Source organism: Plecotus auritus, assembly GCF_963455305.1.
Source record: "Plecotus auritus genome assembly, chromosome: 15".
In the NCBI taxonomy this organism is placed as follows: Eukaryota; Metazoa; Chordata; class Mammalia; order Chiroptera; family Vespertilionidae; genus Plecotus; species Plecotus auritus.
In genome coordinates, this window is record NC_137781.1 from 11,221,137 (window position 1) to 11,238,342 (window position 17,206).

The 17,206-nt window shown below is 55.0% G+C and overlaps 1 protein-coding gene and 1 long non-coding RNA gene across 6 annotated transcripts in view; one reads left to right on the plus strand and one right to left on the minus strand.

The window, feature by feature from the left end:
* Positions 1-6,234, plus strand: part of LOC308239189 — a 56,849-nt gene extending 50,615 nt beyond the window's left edge. Inside the window, exons 3-4 of the long non-coding RNA XR_013959712.1 lie at positions 3,971-4,027; positions 6,113-6,234. This is a non-coding gene — a long non-coding RNA (uncharacterized lncRNA). The remainder of the gene's footprint in view (positions 1-3,970; positions 4,028-6,112) is intronic.
* Positions 1-6,339, minus strand: part of RHCG (Rh family C glycoprotein) — a 30,117-nt gene extending 23,778 nt beyond the window's left edge. For all 5 annotated transcript variants that reach the window (XM_080651844.1, XM_080651842.1, XM_080651841.1 and 2 more), the window contains exons 1-3: positions 6,082-6,339; positions 1,067-1,253; positions 233-383 (exon numbers count right to left, since the gene is read on the minus strand). In XM_080651844.1, the coding sequence (XP_080507970.1) occupies positions 233-383; positions 1,067-1,253; positions 6,082-6,268 (525 nt within the window). In that variant the 5' untranslated portion in view covers positions 6,269-6,339. The remainder of the gene's footprint in view (positions 1-232; positions 384-1,066; positions 1,254-6,081) is intronic.
* Positions 6,340-17,206: the final 10,867 nt, after the last annotated feature.

Consider the following 17,206-nt stretch of genomic DNA (forward strand, 5'->3'; position numbering starts at 1 on the left):
ATCCACTGGGGAGGGGAGAGAGTGGGGATCCCTGAGCCCAGGCTGTAAGCATGCCCAATAAATGTCACTGCCCCCACGTCAGAGACGAAGACACTGAGTTCAGAGGGTTAAGAGACTTGCCCAGGTTGAACTGATCCAGCTGGCATGGCCCCCCAGCCCTCTCTTTCACTGCCCCTCTGCTGTCTCCCCAAGTGCCCCCGCCACCTTCACCCCCATTGTGACCTCTGCTCACGTTTAGCAGGCTGAGGAGGATGAACTCATTCACGGAGAACAGGGTCACTTGGAAGAGGGTCATGATGAGCAGCTGGACAGGGCTGACTTTGCCCAGAACTGCCCCGAAGGCCACGCAGACAGAGCCCACACAGAAGTCGGCGTTGATGAGGCTGTGGGAGACAGGTCCAGGACGGGCTCATGGGCAGCTGTCTCTCAGGGCAATTTCCATGTGTCAGGAGGAAGGACCCAGTCCCCGCCCCTGGAAAGGAGATGCTGAGGTGTCCCTGCAGCCTCAGACTTAGGGGAAGGGGGAGGGAGACACCCTTAGAACACCCACCCATCCTGGAGACTCGCTGACCAGGAAGCAGAGTGTGTGTGTGTGTGTGCACGTGTGGTGCATGTCACAGGCTCCAGGCTCGGGGTACCCAGGTTGGATGAGTAAGAGTGGGATCAAAGCCCCGACACTCCAAGGCCCCGCCCCTGGGCCCACCCCCAGCCTGCCCCACCACCCAGACACCGCCCCTGGGCCTGCCTCTTACACAGGCTCCACCCCCCATCTGGCCCCTCATCCAGGCCCCGCCCCCAGCCTGCCCCACCACCCAGACACCGCCCCTGGGCCCACCCTCACCCAGGCCCCACCCCTGGGCCCGCCCGCAGCCTGCCCCACCACCCAGACACCGCCCCTGGACCTGCCTCTTACACAGGCTCCGCCCCCATCTGGCCCCTCATCCAGGCCCCGCCCCCAGCCCGCCCCATCACCCAGACACTGCCCCTGGGCCCGCCTCTCGCCCAGGCCCCGCCCCTCAGGAGGCCCCGCCCCTCATCCACCGGGCCCTGCCCCTGCCACGCTCACTTCTCCACGCCCACGAGAATGTAGCCGTTGTGGAAGGAGTGAAACCAGCCCTGCATCAGCAGCGCCCACTGGATGCCGAAGGCCGCCAGCAGGAAGTTGAAGCCCACGGAGCTGTAGCCATAGCGCTGCAGGAAGGTCATGAGGAAGCCGAAGCCCACGAAGATCATCACGTGCACGTCCTGGAAGCCTGTGGGGGGAGTGCCGCTGCGGTGATGCCAGTTCTCTCTCCTCAGTGACGTTTCTCTCTCCCCCTCTCCCTTCCTCTCAGAAATCCATAAAAATACATTTTTTAAAGATAAAGGGGGTTCTCTCTCTCAGGGCACCCCTCTTCTTTCTTTTCTGGTTCTCATTACCGTTTGCAGTTGCGTTTGTCTGTGTGGCCCGCGCCCGCTGTGTTCGCTCTGGTGTCCCCAGCACCTAAGAGAGTGCCACGAAGACTCTCCAGAAACATCCATGAACTAGAGGCCTGTTGCATGATATTCGTGCAAGAATAGGCCATCCTTCCCCTGGCTTTGCTCCTGGCCACCAGGGAGCCTGCAAGTCCTCGCTCCTGGGCAGAGCCCTGCTCCTGTAGATCCCTCCGCCGCCCCCTCCCCCTCAAAGCAGGCATCCCGCCCCTCCCTGCCACTTGCTCCTGTGTATGCAAATTAACCCACCATCTTTGTTGGGTTAGTTTGCATGCTCACTCCTGATTGGCTGTGGGCGTAGCGGAGGTACGGTCAATTTACATGTTTGTCTATTATTAGGTAAGAAGATTAGGTAACATGCCTGACCGGTGTGGCTCAACGGTTGAGCATCGACCTCTGAACCGGCAGGTCACGGTTCGATTCCCGGTCAGGGCACATGCCCTGGTTGGGGGCTCGATCCCCAGTGTGGGGCGTGCAGGAGGCAGCTGATCAATGATTCTCATCATGGATGTTTCTGTTTCTCTCTCCCTCCTCCCTTTCTCTGAAATCAATAAAAATATATTTAAAAACAAATCAATAAATATCCATGAATGAAGGAGTGGCTGTGCCCGCTGGGCAGCAGTCAGAGAACCCCAGGTGGGAGTTCACAGGCAGGTGAGGCAGCTGCCCCATAAAGGCGGAGAGGTCCAGCTGCCCACTGCAGCCTGGCCACGCCTGGGGGCGGGCAGCCACAGGGTTCGGGCACACTGCAGGGTAGGGGCAGGGGAGCGGGCACACAAGCTGATGCCGGAGAGCTGTGGGTCTCGCCCCAGTACGGGGCTCTGAGCTCGGAGCTTCTGTGTGCGTTTCCACAGACAGCAGCTCGCCCCGGCATTCACAGCGTGCCGCTGACTCCGTGTCTTACCGCATTTCATGGGTCATCACGTTTCCAACTGCGGTGGGGACACTGAGCTAATGTGTGTGAAGCAGCGTGCCTGACACTGTGGTTATTCTTGGGAAGAACAGACGGGATGGGTGACAGACCGGGGGAGAGGTGTGAAGCAGCGGGAGGTGACATCTTCAGACCACAGCTCAGGGAGGGGAGCTGGCGGGGCTGTTGATAAACACAGGGAAGTGGGAAGAGGTTGCGGGTGGGAGGGAGTGCTGGGCTGGTGCTGGCTGTGGGGGTTGGAGATGACCCCGGGGCCGGGGGAAGGGGTGGTGAGGGATGGCAGGGTGGCATGAAGGAGTGGGGGCCGGCTGTGCGCGAGGGAGCTGGGGCCTGAGATTGGGCAGGCCTGCAAATAGAGCTGTGAGTCAGAAAATGAACGCGATGAGGGGGAGACAGAAGCTGAAAACTGGCAGGTGGTGGGAGGAACAGAATGTGGGGGCCTTTGGAGGAGAGGGCTGTCAGCTGTCTGGTGGTATGAGGACCCTGGGGGCAGGGGCAAGGCTGAAGAGGAAGAGGGGGGAGATGGGGTACCCCTCGGGATACGTGTGTGGCCTGAGAGCAGGGACAGGGAGCCCTCTGCTTCCCATGTTCTCCCTGCCTGTCCCCCTCTCTCCTGCCCTTCTCTCTGCCTCTGTGGGTGCCCTGACCTCCCCCAGACCCTGACCCTGTCTGGGGCTGTCTGTTCTCCCCCTCCCTCAGGCACATGGAGGGCAACTCCCCTCCCACCTGCCTTGGGTACCTCCCCAATTCATTCTCTTGCTCCCTTTCTCTTTACCTCCCAAACTGGTCCTAATTTACAACCCAAACCTACCAGTTTATTAATGTATGTTTCCTAAAGCTTGCTGCTACCTAAAATGCTTTTATTTTTATTTTTTTAAATATATATCTTTATTGATTTCAGAGAGGAAGGGAGAGGGAAAGAGAGAGAGAAACATCAATGATGAGAGAGAATCATTGATCAGCTGCCTCCTGCATGTCCCCTACTGGGGATCAAGCCCAAAACCCAGCATGTGCCCTTGACCGGAATTGAACCTGGGACCCTTCAAGTCCGCAGGCTGACGCTCTATCCATTGAGGCAAACCAGTTAGGGCTAAAATGCTTTTAATAGTAATGGCTTAAGCCCTGGCCTGTGTGGCTCAGTTGGTTGGGCGTCGTCCTGTGCACTGAGAGGTTGCTGGTTCGATTCTCGTCAAGGGCACATGCCTGGTTGTGGGCTCCATCCCCAGTAGGGGGGCGCGCAGGAGGCAGCTGATCGATGACGTTTCTCTCTCATTGATGTTTCTATCTCTCTCACCCTCACCCTTCCTCTCTCTCTCTCTCTCTCTAAAAAAAAAAAAAATCAGTTAAAAAATAGTAATGGTTTGAAAGTTCAGACTGTACGACCTTCAAGGACATAAGCCCGACCTTCAAGGACATAAGCCCTGATCTGTCGTGCTCAGGTAGGGCTCGCTTCTCGGGTTTCGGGTGCACGTTTAGTGAGGGGACCCAACCGATGCCCAGACATAAGCCTGGCTCTTTAGCAATTGTTCCATCCTGTTAGCTACCGTTCCTCTTTTTCTCTTCCAGGACTGACCAGCTTTGCATTCATTGAGTTCGAGACTTGCTGAAGGTCAGTGGAAGTTGGTAAGACACCCCTCCTGCCCACTCTTTCCCCAGCCTGGGGGATGGGGGGGGGAGGGGCGGGCACTCAAGCAGCCCCGCCCAGAACCGATTCTCTCAACCTGGGGTCCCTGATGGGGCGGGGTGGCACGCTGGCTGCCATCCTGAGAGCTGCCACCAGGGGGCACCAGTGCACAGCTGCTCTCACGCTCCGCGTCCGCACCTGCTTCCTAGCCCACGCTTCCCTCCCAGGATAGTTCTCAGAAATCTCCAAAATCTGAAGACAAAGTTTCCCACCCCGATGGGCCATGGCAGCTCCTTCCCCTCTGCTGCGTGGGCACAGGGGTGGTGCCCCGAAGCTGCCCCTTCCAATCTCTGCAGGCCAGCCCAGCCTAAACTGCTCCCTTTGGGGACTGCTGGCCAGTCCCTCAGTTCCCCAAGGCTCTGTGCCCATATCTCCCACACTCTGGGCCGTCCGCAGAACCATGCCATTGCTGCAAAATCTCTTAAGGACATAGCCAGGGGCTGGCAATGCCACAGAGTATTGGGGGCGGGGGGAGAAAGCAGGTGGGCTGTGTGGGGAGGGGGAGCCGTGGCTCCATCCCCGCAGGTGCCACTGACCAGCTGAGAGCTTTGGGCAAGTCTCTAAGCTCCGTTTCCTGCACCACAACACAGGAACAAATGCCAGCCAGAGAGCATTTACAATGCAAAAACCTTTGTAAGTGGGGACAGCCCCAAGGAAGTGCAATGCTAGGAGCTGAAACTAATATTCAGGGAGATATGCCTTGGTTACCTCTCAAAAGAGATGTTGAGCCTCCGCTTAAATACATTCAGCGATGGAGCACTCACTTCCTTATGAGGAAACTCAATGCCAGCATTCACTGTCCTCTCGGTGCCGTGAGATGTGCCCTACTAGATGCCTGCCACCTTCCATCTTCCCAAAGGACCTGTGCATTACATAGCATCCCCGTTTCACAGATGGGCATACTGAGGCTCAGAGTGGCTAGGGAGCTGGCTCACTCCATTTAGTGATAGGCCCAGATCTGTTTCATTCCAAAGTCCAGGCTCTACTGCCCTCTGTTCGTGGGACAGCTTGGATGGGGGCAGTTCTCCCAACTCCTGTGTTGAGTGCTTTTCTAGTGCCTTTCCACCGTGAAGTGAGGATTCCATGCCTTGCCCTGTCCCACCAGCCTCACCCCTCCCTTGGAAGGCAGGTTGGTCCGATGTGTCATTCTCATTCCACAGGTGAGGACAGAGTTTCAGCGCGGCTGACATTTGCCTAAAGCCACCCACCCACCTGGGGAATGGCAGAGCCGTGCTAGCCGTGAGGACTGGTGATGCCAAGGCAGGCTCTTAACCTCAGCACTTGGGTACCTGAGACCTCCACACCTCTCCTCTGTCCCAGCAGCAGGCCTGGCAGGCCAAGGAGCCACCCGTGTGGCCCTGGACAAGGACAGGATGGCACAGCTGGGCAAGGGAGCCAGGGTCCCCCCCCCCCCCCCCCCGGCTGGTGACTAAGATAGGGCTCGTGTCTTTTGGGGACATCAGGCAGGGCTCGCTAACATGGGGGCCTTTGATGGCGCCTGGATGAGCTTACCCAGATGAGGGTTCCCTATAGCTTTTTTCAATCCTCACCTGAGGATAGGATATTTTCCCAAGAATGGGAGAGAGAGAGACAGAGAGAGACAGAGAGAGACAGAGAGAAACATCGATGTGAGAGAGAGAGACATGGATTGGTTGCCTCCTGCATGCACCCTGAACAGGGCCCCCCTGGGGAAGAGGTACCTGCCCTTGTCCAGGGAACCGAACCTGGGACCATTCGGTCTGCAGGCCGCCGCTCTATCCACTGAGCCAAACCGGCTAGGTCCCCTATCACTTTTTTTCACAGGGAAAAAGGAGTTTGCACATTTGGCCATTTCTCCAGCGTGATTCCTAGAAGGGAGAGTGCCTGAGCGGGGCGGGGCCCAGGCTGTGGGGGGCTTCTCCGCGCTCGCCCTGGTTCCCAGCGCCCAGCTCTGCGCCCGGTGGGGACCGGCCGGGATGCGCTGCCCGTGGGCCTGCAGGGCGGCGGCACTTACTGGGGTAACGATAGTAGAATTCGTTTTCCAGGTCGCTGGACAGGTTCCCTGGCTCCTTAGCCTCGATCCAGTGGGCGTCCGCCTCGGGGCTGTAGCGCACGAACACGCCGAAGAGGACCACCATGGCCACCTGCAGCAGCAGGCAGGTGAGCGGCAGCCGCCAGCGCAGGTTGGTGTTCCAGGCCATGCTGCGGGGACCCCTGGCCGCTGCGGGGACCCCTGGCCGCTGCGGGGACTCGGGCCGGGCGCGCTGCGGCCGGAATCGGGCGCTCGGAGGCGGACGGGCTTATAAAACCCGGGCAAGGTCGGGGCGGGGCGGCCCCAGCGAGTTGTGGAACTGCTGACTCAGGTGCCGCCCGATCGCTCGCGCCCAGCCGGGGAGGGGACCCGCGGCCCGGCTCCCGCCCTCCCCCCGCCCCCCTTCCGTCCCCCATCCCCGGGGCCCAGAGGCGCCAGCGCTGGGAAAAGGAACAGCGGCGGGAGCAGGGCCCACAGGGCAATGAATGGGTAGGGGCGCCCTGACCTCTGTGAAGACCCCTGCATACCCGGTGCCAATGCCTCCCCCCCCCCTTTAAAAATATTGTTATTGATTTCAGAGAGGAAGGAAGAGGGAGAGAGAGATAGAAACATCAACAGGAGAGAGAATCATTGATTGGCTGCCTCCTGCACGCCCCTCATTGGGGACCCAGCCACCAGCCCTGGCATGTGGCGGGACTAGGAACTGAACTGGGACCTCCTAGCCATACTGGCCAGGCCACAACATCATTTTATTTTTATTTTTTTAAAAAATATATATTTTATTGATTTTTTACAGAGAGGAAGGGAGAGATAGAAACATCGATCAGCTGCCTCCTGCATACCTCCTACTGGGGATGTGACCGCAACCAAGGTACATGCCCTTGACCGGAATCGAACCTGGGGCCTTTCAGTCCACAGGCCGGTGCTCTATCCACTGAGCCAAACCGGTTAGGGCTGGCCAGGCCACAACATCATTTTAAATGGCAGCATAGACCATGCTCTATGTAGCTAGTCCCTGGTGTTGGACAGCGAGATTTTGTTTTTTGTGTTGTTTTTTTTTTTAAATATATTTTATTGATTTTTTACAGAGAGGAAGGGAGAGGGATAGAGAGTTAGAAACATCGATGGGAGAAAAACATCGATCAGCTGCCTCCTGCACACCTTCTACTGGGGATGTGCCCGCAACCAAGGTATATGCCCTTGACCGAAATCGAACCTGGGACCCTTGAGTCTGTAGGCCGACGCTCTATCCACTGAGCCACACCACACAGGGCAGCGAGGTTGTTTTTCATTTAACTGGGATGATAAATGTCGCTGTCATGAACATCCAGGTACACAAGTCTTGGCACAGGTTTCAGTGCATTCCTAGAGGCAGACTTGTTTTGAGGCACATCGCTAAATTTCCCCCCAAACAAAGCACCTCATGGCTCAGGTGTGAGAGTGGTACCCATGCCCTCTCGCCGATGCTGGATTTGAAAAAAAATTGTTGCCAGTTAGGATCCCAGATTTGTAAAAGCCACAAATGCCACCTACAACACCTGGAGCTGAGCACCTGACCAGGGTGCTAGGGACTGGAACATGGCACCCTGCACCAGCACAGGGCACCGGGGTGTCCCCTCCCCTTCCCAGGAGAAGCAGCCTGCTTCAAGACACAGCCAGCCCCAGCCAGTTTGGCTCAGTGGATATAGCATCTGCCTGTGGACTGAGGGGTCCTGGGTTCAATTCCGGTCAAGGGCAAAGGCCCGGGTTGTGGGCTCGATCCCCAGTGAGGGGGTGTGTAGGAAGCAGTTGATCAATGATTCTCTCTCATCATTGATGTTTCTCTCTCTCTCTCCCTCTCCCTTCCTCTCTGAAATCAATAAAATATATTACATATTTTATATATATATATTTTATTGATTTTTTACAGAGAGGAAGGGAGAGGGAGAGAGAGTTAGAAACATCAATGAGAGAGAAACATCAATCAGCTGCCTCCTGCACACCCCCTACTGGGGATGTGCCCGAAACCGAGGTACATGCCCTTGACCCGAATCGAACCTGGGACCCTTTAGTTTGCAGGCCGACGCTCTATCCACTGAGCCAAACCGGTTAGGGCATATTACATATTTTTTAAAGAGACACAGCCAGATACCTCAGGAACAATGCCAGCCAGAGGGGCCAGTTACTATGTGCCTGCTGTGGCCGGGCCTTTTAAACATCTTCTTCTATAATAATAAAAGCGTAATATTCAGATCGACCAAAGGGCCGAAGAGTGGATCGACAGACCAGAGGACCACGCTATGACACCCACTGGCTCCAGGCCAGCCAAGGCAGGTGTGATGCGATTGGTGGGGGGCAGAGGGAGGCCCAAGCCACCTGCCGGCAGGGCAATCAATTGGCGGGGGGGGGGGGGGGGAAGGCTCCGAAATCGCCCCAAAGCGGCTGGTGGGCGGGGCCTCCCTCAGCAGGGCCATCCATCTTCATGCACCAGGCCTCTAGTATTCTAATGATAAGCAACCCTTGCAAGGTGTACATTGGAGCCCATCCTGCAGATGAAGAAACTGAGTTCTCAGAGAGGCCAGGGAACATGCTCGAGTCCGACACTGGGCTGTGTGATCTCACTACACAGCGTGGCCCCTCTGGGCAGAGCCAGAAAGAAGGTCAGACTTCAGGTATGAAAGACATCTGAGGGCACAGCAAGGGGGGTGAATGAAGGGCAGGGAGGCAAGGGCTGGGCCTTTGGGGGTGAAGTGGGTGGGGGCATACACACCTCTGGAGTCATCCATTCCCATGCGGGGGGAGGGGGCAGGAGCTCCTTTAGGGTAGAGGTGATGTCTTATTTTTTTAATATATTTATTACTAGTGGCCCAGTGCATGAAATTCATGCACATTAAAAGGGGATTAATTAGAGGAAATAATTTAATATTGCTATTTGCCCTTTCTCTATAATAGAAGTGTCAGAGACAAAAGAAAATTAGTAAAATGTATATGAAAACCTTCCTCCTGTCAGAGTCTGGGGCTCACCACGGGACCCAGAGTCAAGTCCCTGCCCACCCACACGCACCTCAAAATCGCGTGAGCCGGCCAGTCCCACCCTTGTCAAGCCCTGCCAGGCAGGGGGCGTAGCCTCAGGATCTCTGGCCTGGTGCCAGGATGGGGGTGTGACCTGAGGTACTCAGTCAAGCCCCACCGGCAGGGGTGGGGGGACATGGTCTGAGGTCCCCCTTCAAACCCTGCCAGGTGGGGGGGGGGCGCAGCCTCAGGTCCCCTGTCAAGCCCTGCCGGGTGGGGGGGCAGAGCCTGAGGTTCCCTGTCAAGCCTCATGGGGGTGGGGGAGGGCATAGCCTCAGGTCCCTGCTGATTGCTTGTTAAGGCTCCTTAAGGGAACTTGGCCTCAGCTGTGGGTGCAGCCATCTTTGTGACAGAATGATGGTCAATTAGCATATTCCCTCTTTATTAGATAGGATTGATTTCAGAGAGGAAGGCAGAGGGAGGAGAGAGAGAGAGAGAGAGAAACATCAATGATGAGAGAGAATCATGGACTGGCTGCCTCCTGCATACCCCACACTGGGGATTGAGCCTGCAACCCGGGCATGTGCCCTGACTGGGAATCAAACCGTGACTTCCTGGTTCATAGGTTGACGCTCAACCACTGAGCCACGCCAGCCGGGCAGGAGTGACGTCTCATTTATAACTCTGCCCTGCCCACAGCACAGTGCAGGTGAGGAGCAGGCATTCAGGGCATGTTCTGGAAGGATGAAGAAAGGGGTGAATGATGTTCTTTGAGCACCTACTGTGTGCCAGGCACTGTTCTAGGTGCTGGGATATACCAGTGAGCAAAAGAGGCAAAAATGCCTGTCCTCATGGAACTTGCATTTGTTTTGTGTGCATGTGTGTGTGTGTGTGGGGGGGGGGGGGAAGGTGTGACAAAAAGCAAACAGATGACTAAGTCGAGTATGTAGTATGTTAGAGGGTGAGGCACACGTAATTTGCACCAGTGGTTAAAGGAGAAGCAAGCACTTTCCTAGGTAGTTGAGGGGTTGGGGGCTGGAGGAGGGGGCATGGAGTGATCAAGGTGGGCTTCATGGAAGAGGTGAGTTGATCTGGGCTTTGCAGAGCAGTTAAGAGGTCGACCTTTCCCCTTTGCCCTCTGGCATTTTTTTCTCCATCCACCTACCACTAGAGGTGGCATTTTCTAGGCCACCTCCCCACCCCTGCCCCATGATTCTACTGACCATCAGGAGGCTGGAATTCTGGGTTTGTCCTCTGAGACTGGGGTTTAAGAAACCAGTTGCTCAGGTTGATGGGGCTGGACGGGGTTTTCCCAGGAAGCCAGCCACTTCCTCCCAAACGTGGGTGCCTAAATGAGCAGAGATGACTGGGAGGGTGACTGGGACAGGATGGTGCTCTCCCCAGGGGAGAGGGACAGGGCATCACAGCCATATTGACGGATAAAGGGGTGGGGGGTTCTGTGGGTTGAGTCAGGGGATTCAGATTATCCTGCTTTGAGGGGGGTCTCCCTGCTCCAGGCCTGGTGGCCACAGTGAAGGAGACACACAGGGACAGTCGCTGTGTTATCTTCCCCTCTGCCCATCCCTCTTGTTAGATCGCCCTCAGCATCCTGGGAGCAGCTGGAGGTTGTGACAAGGGCTCTAGGCCAGGACTCACAAGTTTGGTCAGAATGCGTAACCTCTCTGGGCCTTATTCCCTGTGTGCAAATGACTATTCCTAGCGGGCCCTGCCCACTGCCCTGATCTGCCACGAGACTCCAAGGAGAACATGGGCCCTAGCCGGTTTGGCTCAGAGGATAGAGCGTCAGCCTGCAGACTGAAGGACTCTGGGTTTGATTCTGGTCAAGGCCACGTACCTTGGTTGCAGGCTCCTCCCTGGCCCCGGGCCCTGGTTGGGGCTCGTGCAGGAGGCAACCAATCAATGTGTTTCTCTCACATCGATGTTTCTCTCTGTCTCGCCCTCTCTCTTCCACTCTCTAAATATCAATGGAAGAATATCCTCGGGTGATGATAAAAAAAGAAGAAGGAGGAGGAGGAGGAGGAAGAGGAGGAGGGAAGGAGGGGAGGAGGGGGAGGAGAAAGAAAAAGAAGAAGAAGAGGAGGAGGGAAGGAGGGGAGGACGGGGAGGAGGAAGAAAAAGAAGAAGAAGAGGAGGAGGAGGGGGAGGAGGGGAGGAGGAAGAAAAAGAAGAAGAGGAGGAGGGAAGGAGGGGAGGACGGGGAGGAGAAAGAAAAAGAAGAAGAAGAAGAGGAGGAGGGAAGGAGGGGAGGACGGGGAGGAGGAAGAAAAGAAGAAGAGGAGGAGGAGGGGGAGGAGGAAGAAAAAGAAGAAGAGGAGGAGGGGAGGAGGGGGAGGAGGAAGAAAAAGAAGAAGAGGAGGAGGAGGGGGAGGAGGAAGAAAAAGAAGAGGAGGAGGAGGGGAGGAGGGGGAGGAGGAAGAAAAAGAAGAAGAGGAGGAGGGAAGGAGGGGAGGAGGAAGAAAAAGAAGAAGAGGAGGAGGAGGGGAGGAGGGGGAGGAGGAAGAAAAAGAAGAAGAGGAGGAGGAGGAGGGAAGGAAGGGAGGAGGGGGAGGAGGAAGAAAAAGAAGAAGAAGAGGAGGAGGAGGAGGGGAGGAGGGGGAGGAGGAAGAAAAGAAGAGGAGGAGGAGGAGGGAAGGAAGGGAGGAGGGGGAGGAGGAAGAAAAAGAAGAAGAAGAGGAGGAGGGGAGGAGGGGGAGGAGGAAGAAAAAGAAGAAGAAGAGGAGGAGGAGGAGGGGAGGAGGGGGAGGAGGAAGAAAAAGAAGAAGAGGAGGAGGAGGAGGGGAGGAGGGGGAGGAGGGAGAAAAAGAAGAAGAAGAGGAGGAGGAGGAGGAGGAGGAGGAGAAATGTAGTACCTGGACACAGAGGCTCTAAGGGGCCAGGGTTCAAGTCCCAGCCCTACTACTTTCTGGCTGGGTGACCTTGGGCAAGCTGCTTAACCTCTCTGGGCCTCCATTCCCTCATTCATGCCATGGGGTGACGGTGGCATCCCCACCTCAGGAGGGACGTGCGGGCTGGATGAATCTGAGGCAGCTCGTGTGCATGACGCCCAGCTCAGGGAATGGATGACTCCATCACCAGTGGGTGCTTTGAGGAAGCGGCAGCTCTTATTTACATGTGGGAATGAATGGGAAAGTCCTCGGGAAGATGTCGTAAATATAACTGGGCTTGCCTTCGTGAGGTAGACCAAAGGTTTTCAACTGGCGTGTCACGAGAACCTTTAAAACATGCAGTACCTCGCCCTGACTGGTTGGCTCAGTGGATAGAGTGTCGGCCTGCTGACTGAAAGGTCCCAGGTTCGATTCCGGTGAAAGGCACATGCCCCGGTTGCTGGTTCAATCCCCAGTAGGGGGCGTGCAGGAGGCAGCTGATCAGTGATTCTCTCTCATCATTGATGTTTCTCTCTCTCTCTCCCTCTCCCTTCCTCTCTGAAATCAATAAAAATATATTTAAAAACAAAACCAAACAACAACAAAAGAACATGCAGTGCCTATTTAGTCAGGGACACTGACTCCCTTTCCCTCCGTCAGGGCTGGGGAACGTCAGGCCCGTGGGCCGTACCATTTGGTCTGGCCCTGCCCAGGCAACTGCAGGAGGGACTCGAAATAATAAATCTAGGAGCTTTTTTCATAGCAACATAATTTTAAAAGAATATGTTTTTATTGATTTCAGAGAGGAGGGGAGAGGGAGAGAGAGACAGAAACATCAATGATGGAGAGAGATTCATTGATCGGCTGCTTCCTGCATGCCCCACATTGGGGATTGAGCCTGCAACCCGGCATGTGCCCTTGATGGGAATCAAACCCGGGACCCTTCATTCCGCAAGCCGATGCTCTACCCACTGAGCCAAATCGGCTAGGGCAGCCGTGGGCAAACTACGGCCCGCGGGCCGGATCCGGCCCGTTCGGCTGTTCTATCTGGCCCGCGGAGCCGAAAGAGCGGAGGGTTCTCTTGCTCTCCCCTCCGCTCCTTTACTTTGAATTTATATTAGTTCACACAAACACTCCATCCATGCTTTTGTTCTGGCCCTCCGGTCCAGTTTAAGAACCCATTGTGGCCCTCGAGTCAAAAAGTTTGCCCACCCCTGGGCTAGGGGCTCATTGGTTTTTAGAGAGTGTAGAAGGGAAGGGAGGGAGGGAGAGACGGAGAGAGAGAAACATTGATGTGAGAGAGACACATCGATTGGTTGCCTCCCGCACATGCCCAATCGGGCTGGGGAATCTAACATGCAACCCAGGTACGTGCCCTTGACCGGGAATCAGACCCAGGACCCTTGGTGCACGGCTGACGCTCTAACCTTCGAGGAACACCGACCAGGGCCTAATCACAGCTTTCTAGAAAAACTTGTCTCTTGTGGAGCAAGGAGACCAGTTTTCTCACCAGTTCTTCCTTTCTTTCAATATTTTTTTTATTGATTTCAGAGAGGAAGGGAGAGGGAGAGAGAGGTAGAAACATCAATGATGACAGAGAATCATGGATCGGCTGCCTCTTGCACGCCCCCTACTGGGGATCAAGCCCGCAACCTGGGCATGTGCCCTTGACCAGAATGGAACCTGGACCCTTCAGTCTGCAGGCCGACGCTCTATCCACTGGACCAAACTGGCTAGGGCCTCACCAGTTTTTTCAAACCTTGGGGACAAAACAAAGGACACTGGGGGGGATGCAGCAGGAAGATCTGGGCTCCAAGGGAGGAAGAAATGAGGGTGAGAACCATGGAGCCTGAGCATGGCCTGGCAGGCACAGTTGGGCAGGCCCCTGCGGAAGTCCTGAGCACAAACACAGACCCTGAATCAGCCGCGTCTGTGGGGTGGGCCCGAGCCCGGCCCTGCACTCCGGGCTGCTGCCCTTGTCCGACCAGGCAGGCTGGGCTGCCAGGCAGGCAGTGGCACACGATGGTCGGGGTGTAACCCCAGCCAAGGCCGGCTTCCTGGGAAGGCTGGTTCTGTGGAGCAGGAGGGCCGGTCAGGAACCTGCAGCAGCAACAGACTTGCCCATGAGGATTGAGCTCTTGTCCATTTTCTGTTTTTCTTTTTTTTTTTTAAATATTTTATTGATTTTTTACAGAGAGGAAGGGAGAGGGATAGAGAGTTAGAAACATCGATGAAAGAGAAACATCGATAAGCTGCCTCCTGCATACCCCCTACTGGGGATGTACCCGCAACCAAGGTACATGCCCTTGACCGGAACTGAACCAGGGGCCTCTCAGTCCGCAGACCGACACTCTGTCCACTGAGCCAAACCAGTCAGGGCATCTATTTTTCTTAAAATATATTTTTATTGATTTCAGAGAAGAAGGGAGAGGGAGGGAGAGATAGAAACACCAATGATGAGAGAGACTCATTGATTGGCTCATTGAAGGAAGTTTAACAACATGATGTTGTTGTGAGAGTAAAGATTACTGAGCTGTGGGATTAAAATGTCCACATTGCTTCACCCCACGCATTAGTCAGATGACAGATGGAACATGTTGCCAGTCAGGTGGGGCTGAGGAATGGGAGCGTTCACAGAACCTTCCCGGTGCACAGTGTGACCCAGCGTGACCTTCGTGACCTTCAGGTGCTCTTAAACTCCCTCCTTTAGTTCCCACGCCAGCCAGCAGGTGGTTTGCCTTAAGATGGAGACACAGGATGCATTCACATGAAGATGGGAACCAGGTGGCTTAGTAATACCTTGGGGCCTGGCCGGCGTGGCTCAGTGGTTGAGCATTGACCTCTGAACCAGGAGGTCAAGGTTCAATTCCCAGTCAGGGCACATGCCCAGGTTGTGGATCGAGCCCCAGTAGTATGAGTGCAGGAGGCAGCCGATGGATGATTCTCTCTCATCATTGATGTTTCTCTCTCTCTCCCTCTCCCTCTCCCTTCCTTTCTGAAGTCAATAAAAATATATTAAAACAAACAAACAAGACAAAGTAATACCTCAGTGAGTTCCTGTTAGGAGCCAAGCCCTGTTTGAACATTCCCTAATCCTGCGAGATTGGCATTGCTGTCCCAGGGTGACAGGTGGTGACACAGTTGCAGGGTATGACGTTATGTGTCTCCAGCATCACCCGGTGAGGAAGTGCGGGTTAAAGGAGGGTCCCCCTGGGGGGAGAAAGCAGGGTGACAGGCGGGGACAGGCAGGGATACAAGCCAAGCGCTCCTGTGAGCTGTGGGCACAGAGACCAGGTCCTGGAAGAAGAACCAGCAGAATGTGGGGTCCCCAGAGGCCATGGAGTCAAAGCTGCTGGGGAAGGATCCATGTCCTCCCCCATCCATGGACACCCCACGGACCCACGTCTCACGTTCATTAACTCCCACTAGAAGGGCCCATCTGTTCAACCTCTTTTTTTTTTAATAGGTTTTATTTGTTTTAATAAATTTTTATTGATTTCAGAGGGGAAGGGAGAAGGAGAGAGACAGAAACATCAATGATGAGAGAGAATCATTGATTAGCTGCCTCCTGATCGCCCCTTACTGGGAATCAGGCCCATAAGCCAGGCATGTACCCTGACCAGGAATTGAACCGCGACCTCCCGATTCATAGGTTGACTTCATAGGTCGATGCTCAACCACTGAGCCATGCTGTCTGGGTTCTTTTAAAAATAAATAAATAAATAAATAAATAAATAATAAATAAATATTTTTATTGATTTCAGAGAGGAATGGAGAGGGAGAGAGAGACAGAAACACCAATGATGAGAGAAAAACATGGATCTGTTGCCTCCTGCATGCCCCCCACTAGGGACTGAGCCCGCAACTTGGCCATATGCCCTGACCAGGAATGAACCGTGACCTCCTGGTTCACAGGTCGATGCTCAGCCACTGAGCCACACCGGCCAGGCTGGACTCTGCTCCTGTGCTTCCTCCTTGGTGGGGATATCTACTGCCCAGGCCTCCAGAACTCCTGGGTTTCACCTGTTCTCCAATCCTGGCCTTGCAGCCTCTATCAGCTCTGTGAACCCTAAAGGCTTGTTGACCCCACAAGGAATATACCTGTCAGCAAGGACGCCTTGTGGGTAACTGGGCCCAAATTCATAATCAGAGTCTAACAGCTGTTGTTTACAGGGACCCCCCATGCCCACTGCACGGGGCTGCCAGGCCTCCTGCACCAGGTTCCTGCTGTCGGAGCTGACCCTTATAAAGGTGCTCCTGGGATTGTATTTTGACCAATGGGCTGAGACCTGCCTCATCCAGTTGGAGCTGCACAGCTTCACCCTCATTTGCATCTTTACTGATCAATCAGAGTGGCTCCATAATGACCAGTCAGGACTCAAGATTCTGACCAATCAGGACAGTGTGAATTGGACCAATCAAACTAAGCAAATTTGGAGCCTTCATTTGCATTGAAATGGACCAATCAGGGACCAGGGCAGGCATGTGCTCTGTATTAGTGGGCCTCCCCTTTGTCTGAGGGGAGCACACTTTCAGTTTCCTATGGAGGCTGCATTTCCTCGATTTGCATGAATTAAGTCTCTCCAGATGGAGGACTCCTGTTGGCTTGGTGGCAGTGACCTTTTGTGGACGAGGCCTTCCCAAAACGTTTGCTTAAGCTAACCAGAGCCAGCCTCTGGAGTTCATGAGCAAGAATCCTGACTGATAAAAGCGCCGATTTACATACAAATTGTGAAGGGGGGATGTCATGTTCTATTTCCCCAAGATGGCCTCGGTATCTTCCGGTATCTTCCATTCCACCACCTGCTAATCTACATGCAAGTTACTCCTTCCATGGAGAAGTAGGTCTATATCTCCACTCGGATCTGGGCAGGCTCCCAGAAATAGAGTATGGCAGAAGTGACTTCTAAAACCAGGTCTAAGAGGCCATGCAGCTTTGGCCTGGCCCCTTGAAATGCTTGCTCTGGTGGGGAAGTCAGCCCCCATGTAAGAAATCCAACACCCCCGATGCTGCACAGGCACCTGTAGAGGGTCCTGTTGACAGTCCCAGGTGGAGCTCCCAGCCCACAACCAGTATCAGCTGCCAGCCGAGTGACTGAGTCTTCTTGGACATCCAGCCCAGTCGAGCCTTCAGATGATGGCAGCCCCATCCAACAGCTGCCTGGGAAACCCTCAGCAAGACCTGCCCAGGTAAGCCTTCCCGAATTTCTGACCCACAAAACCATGAACGA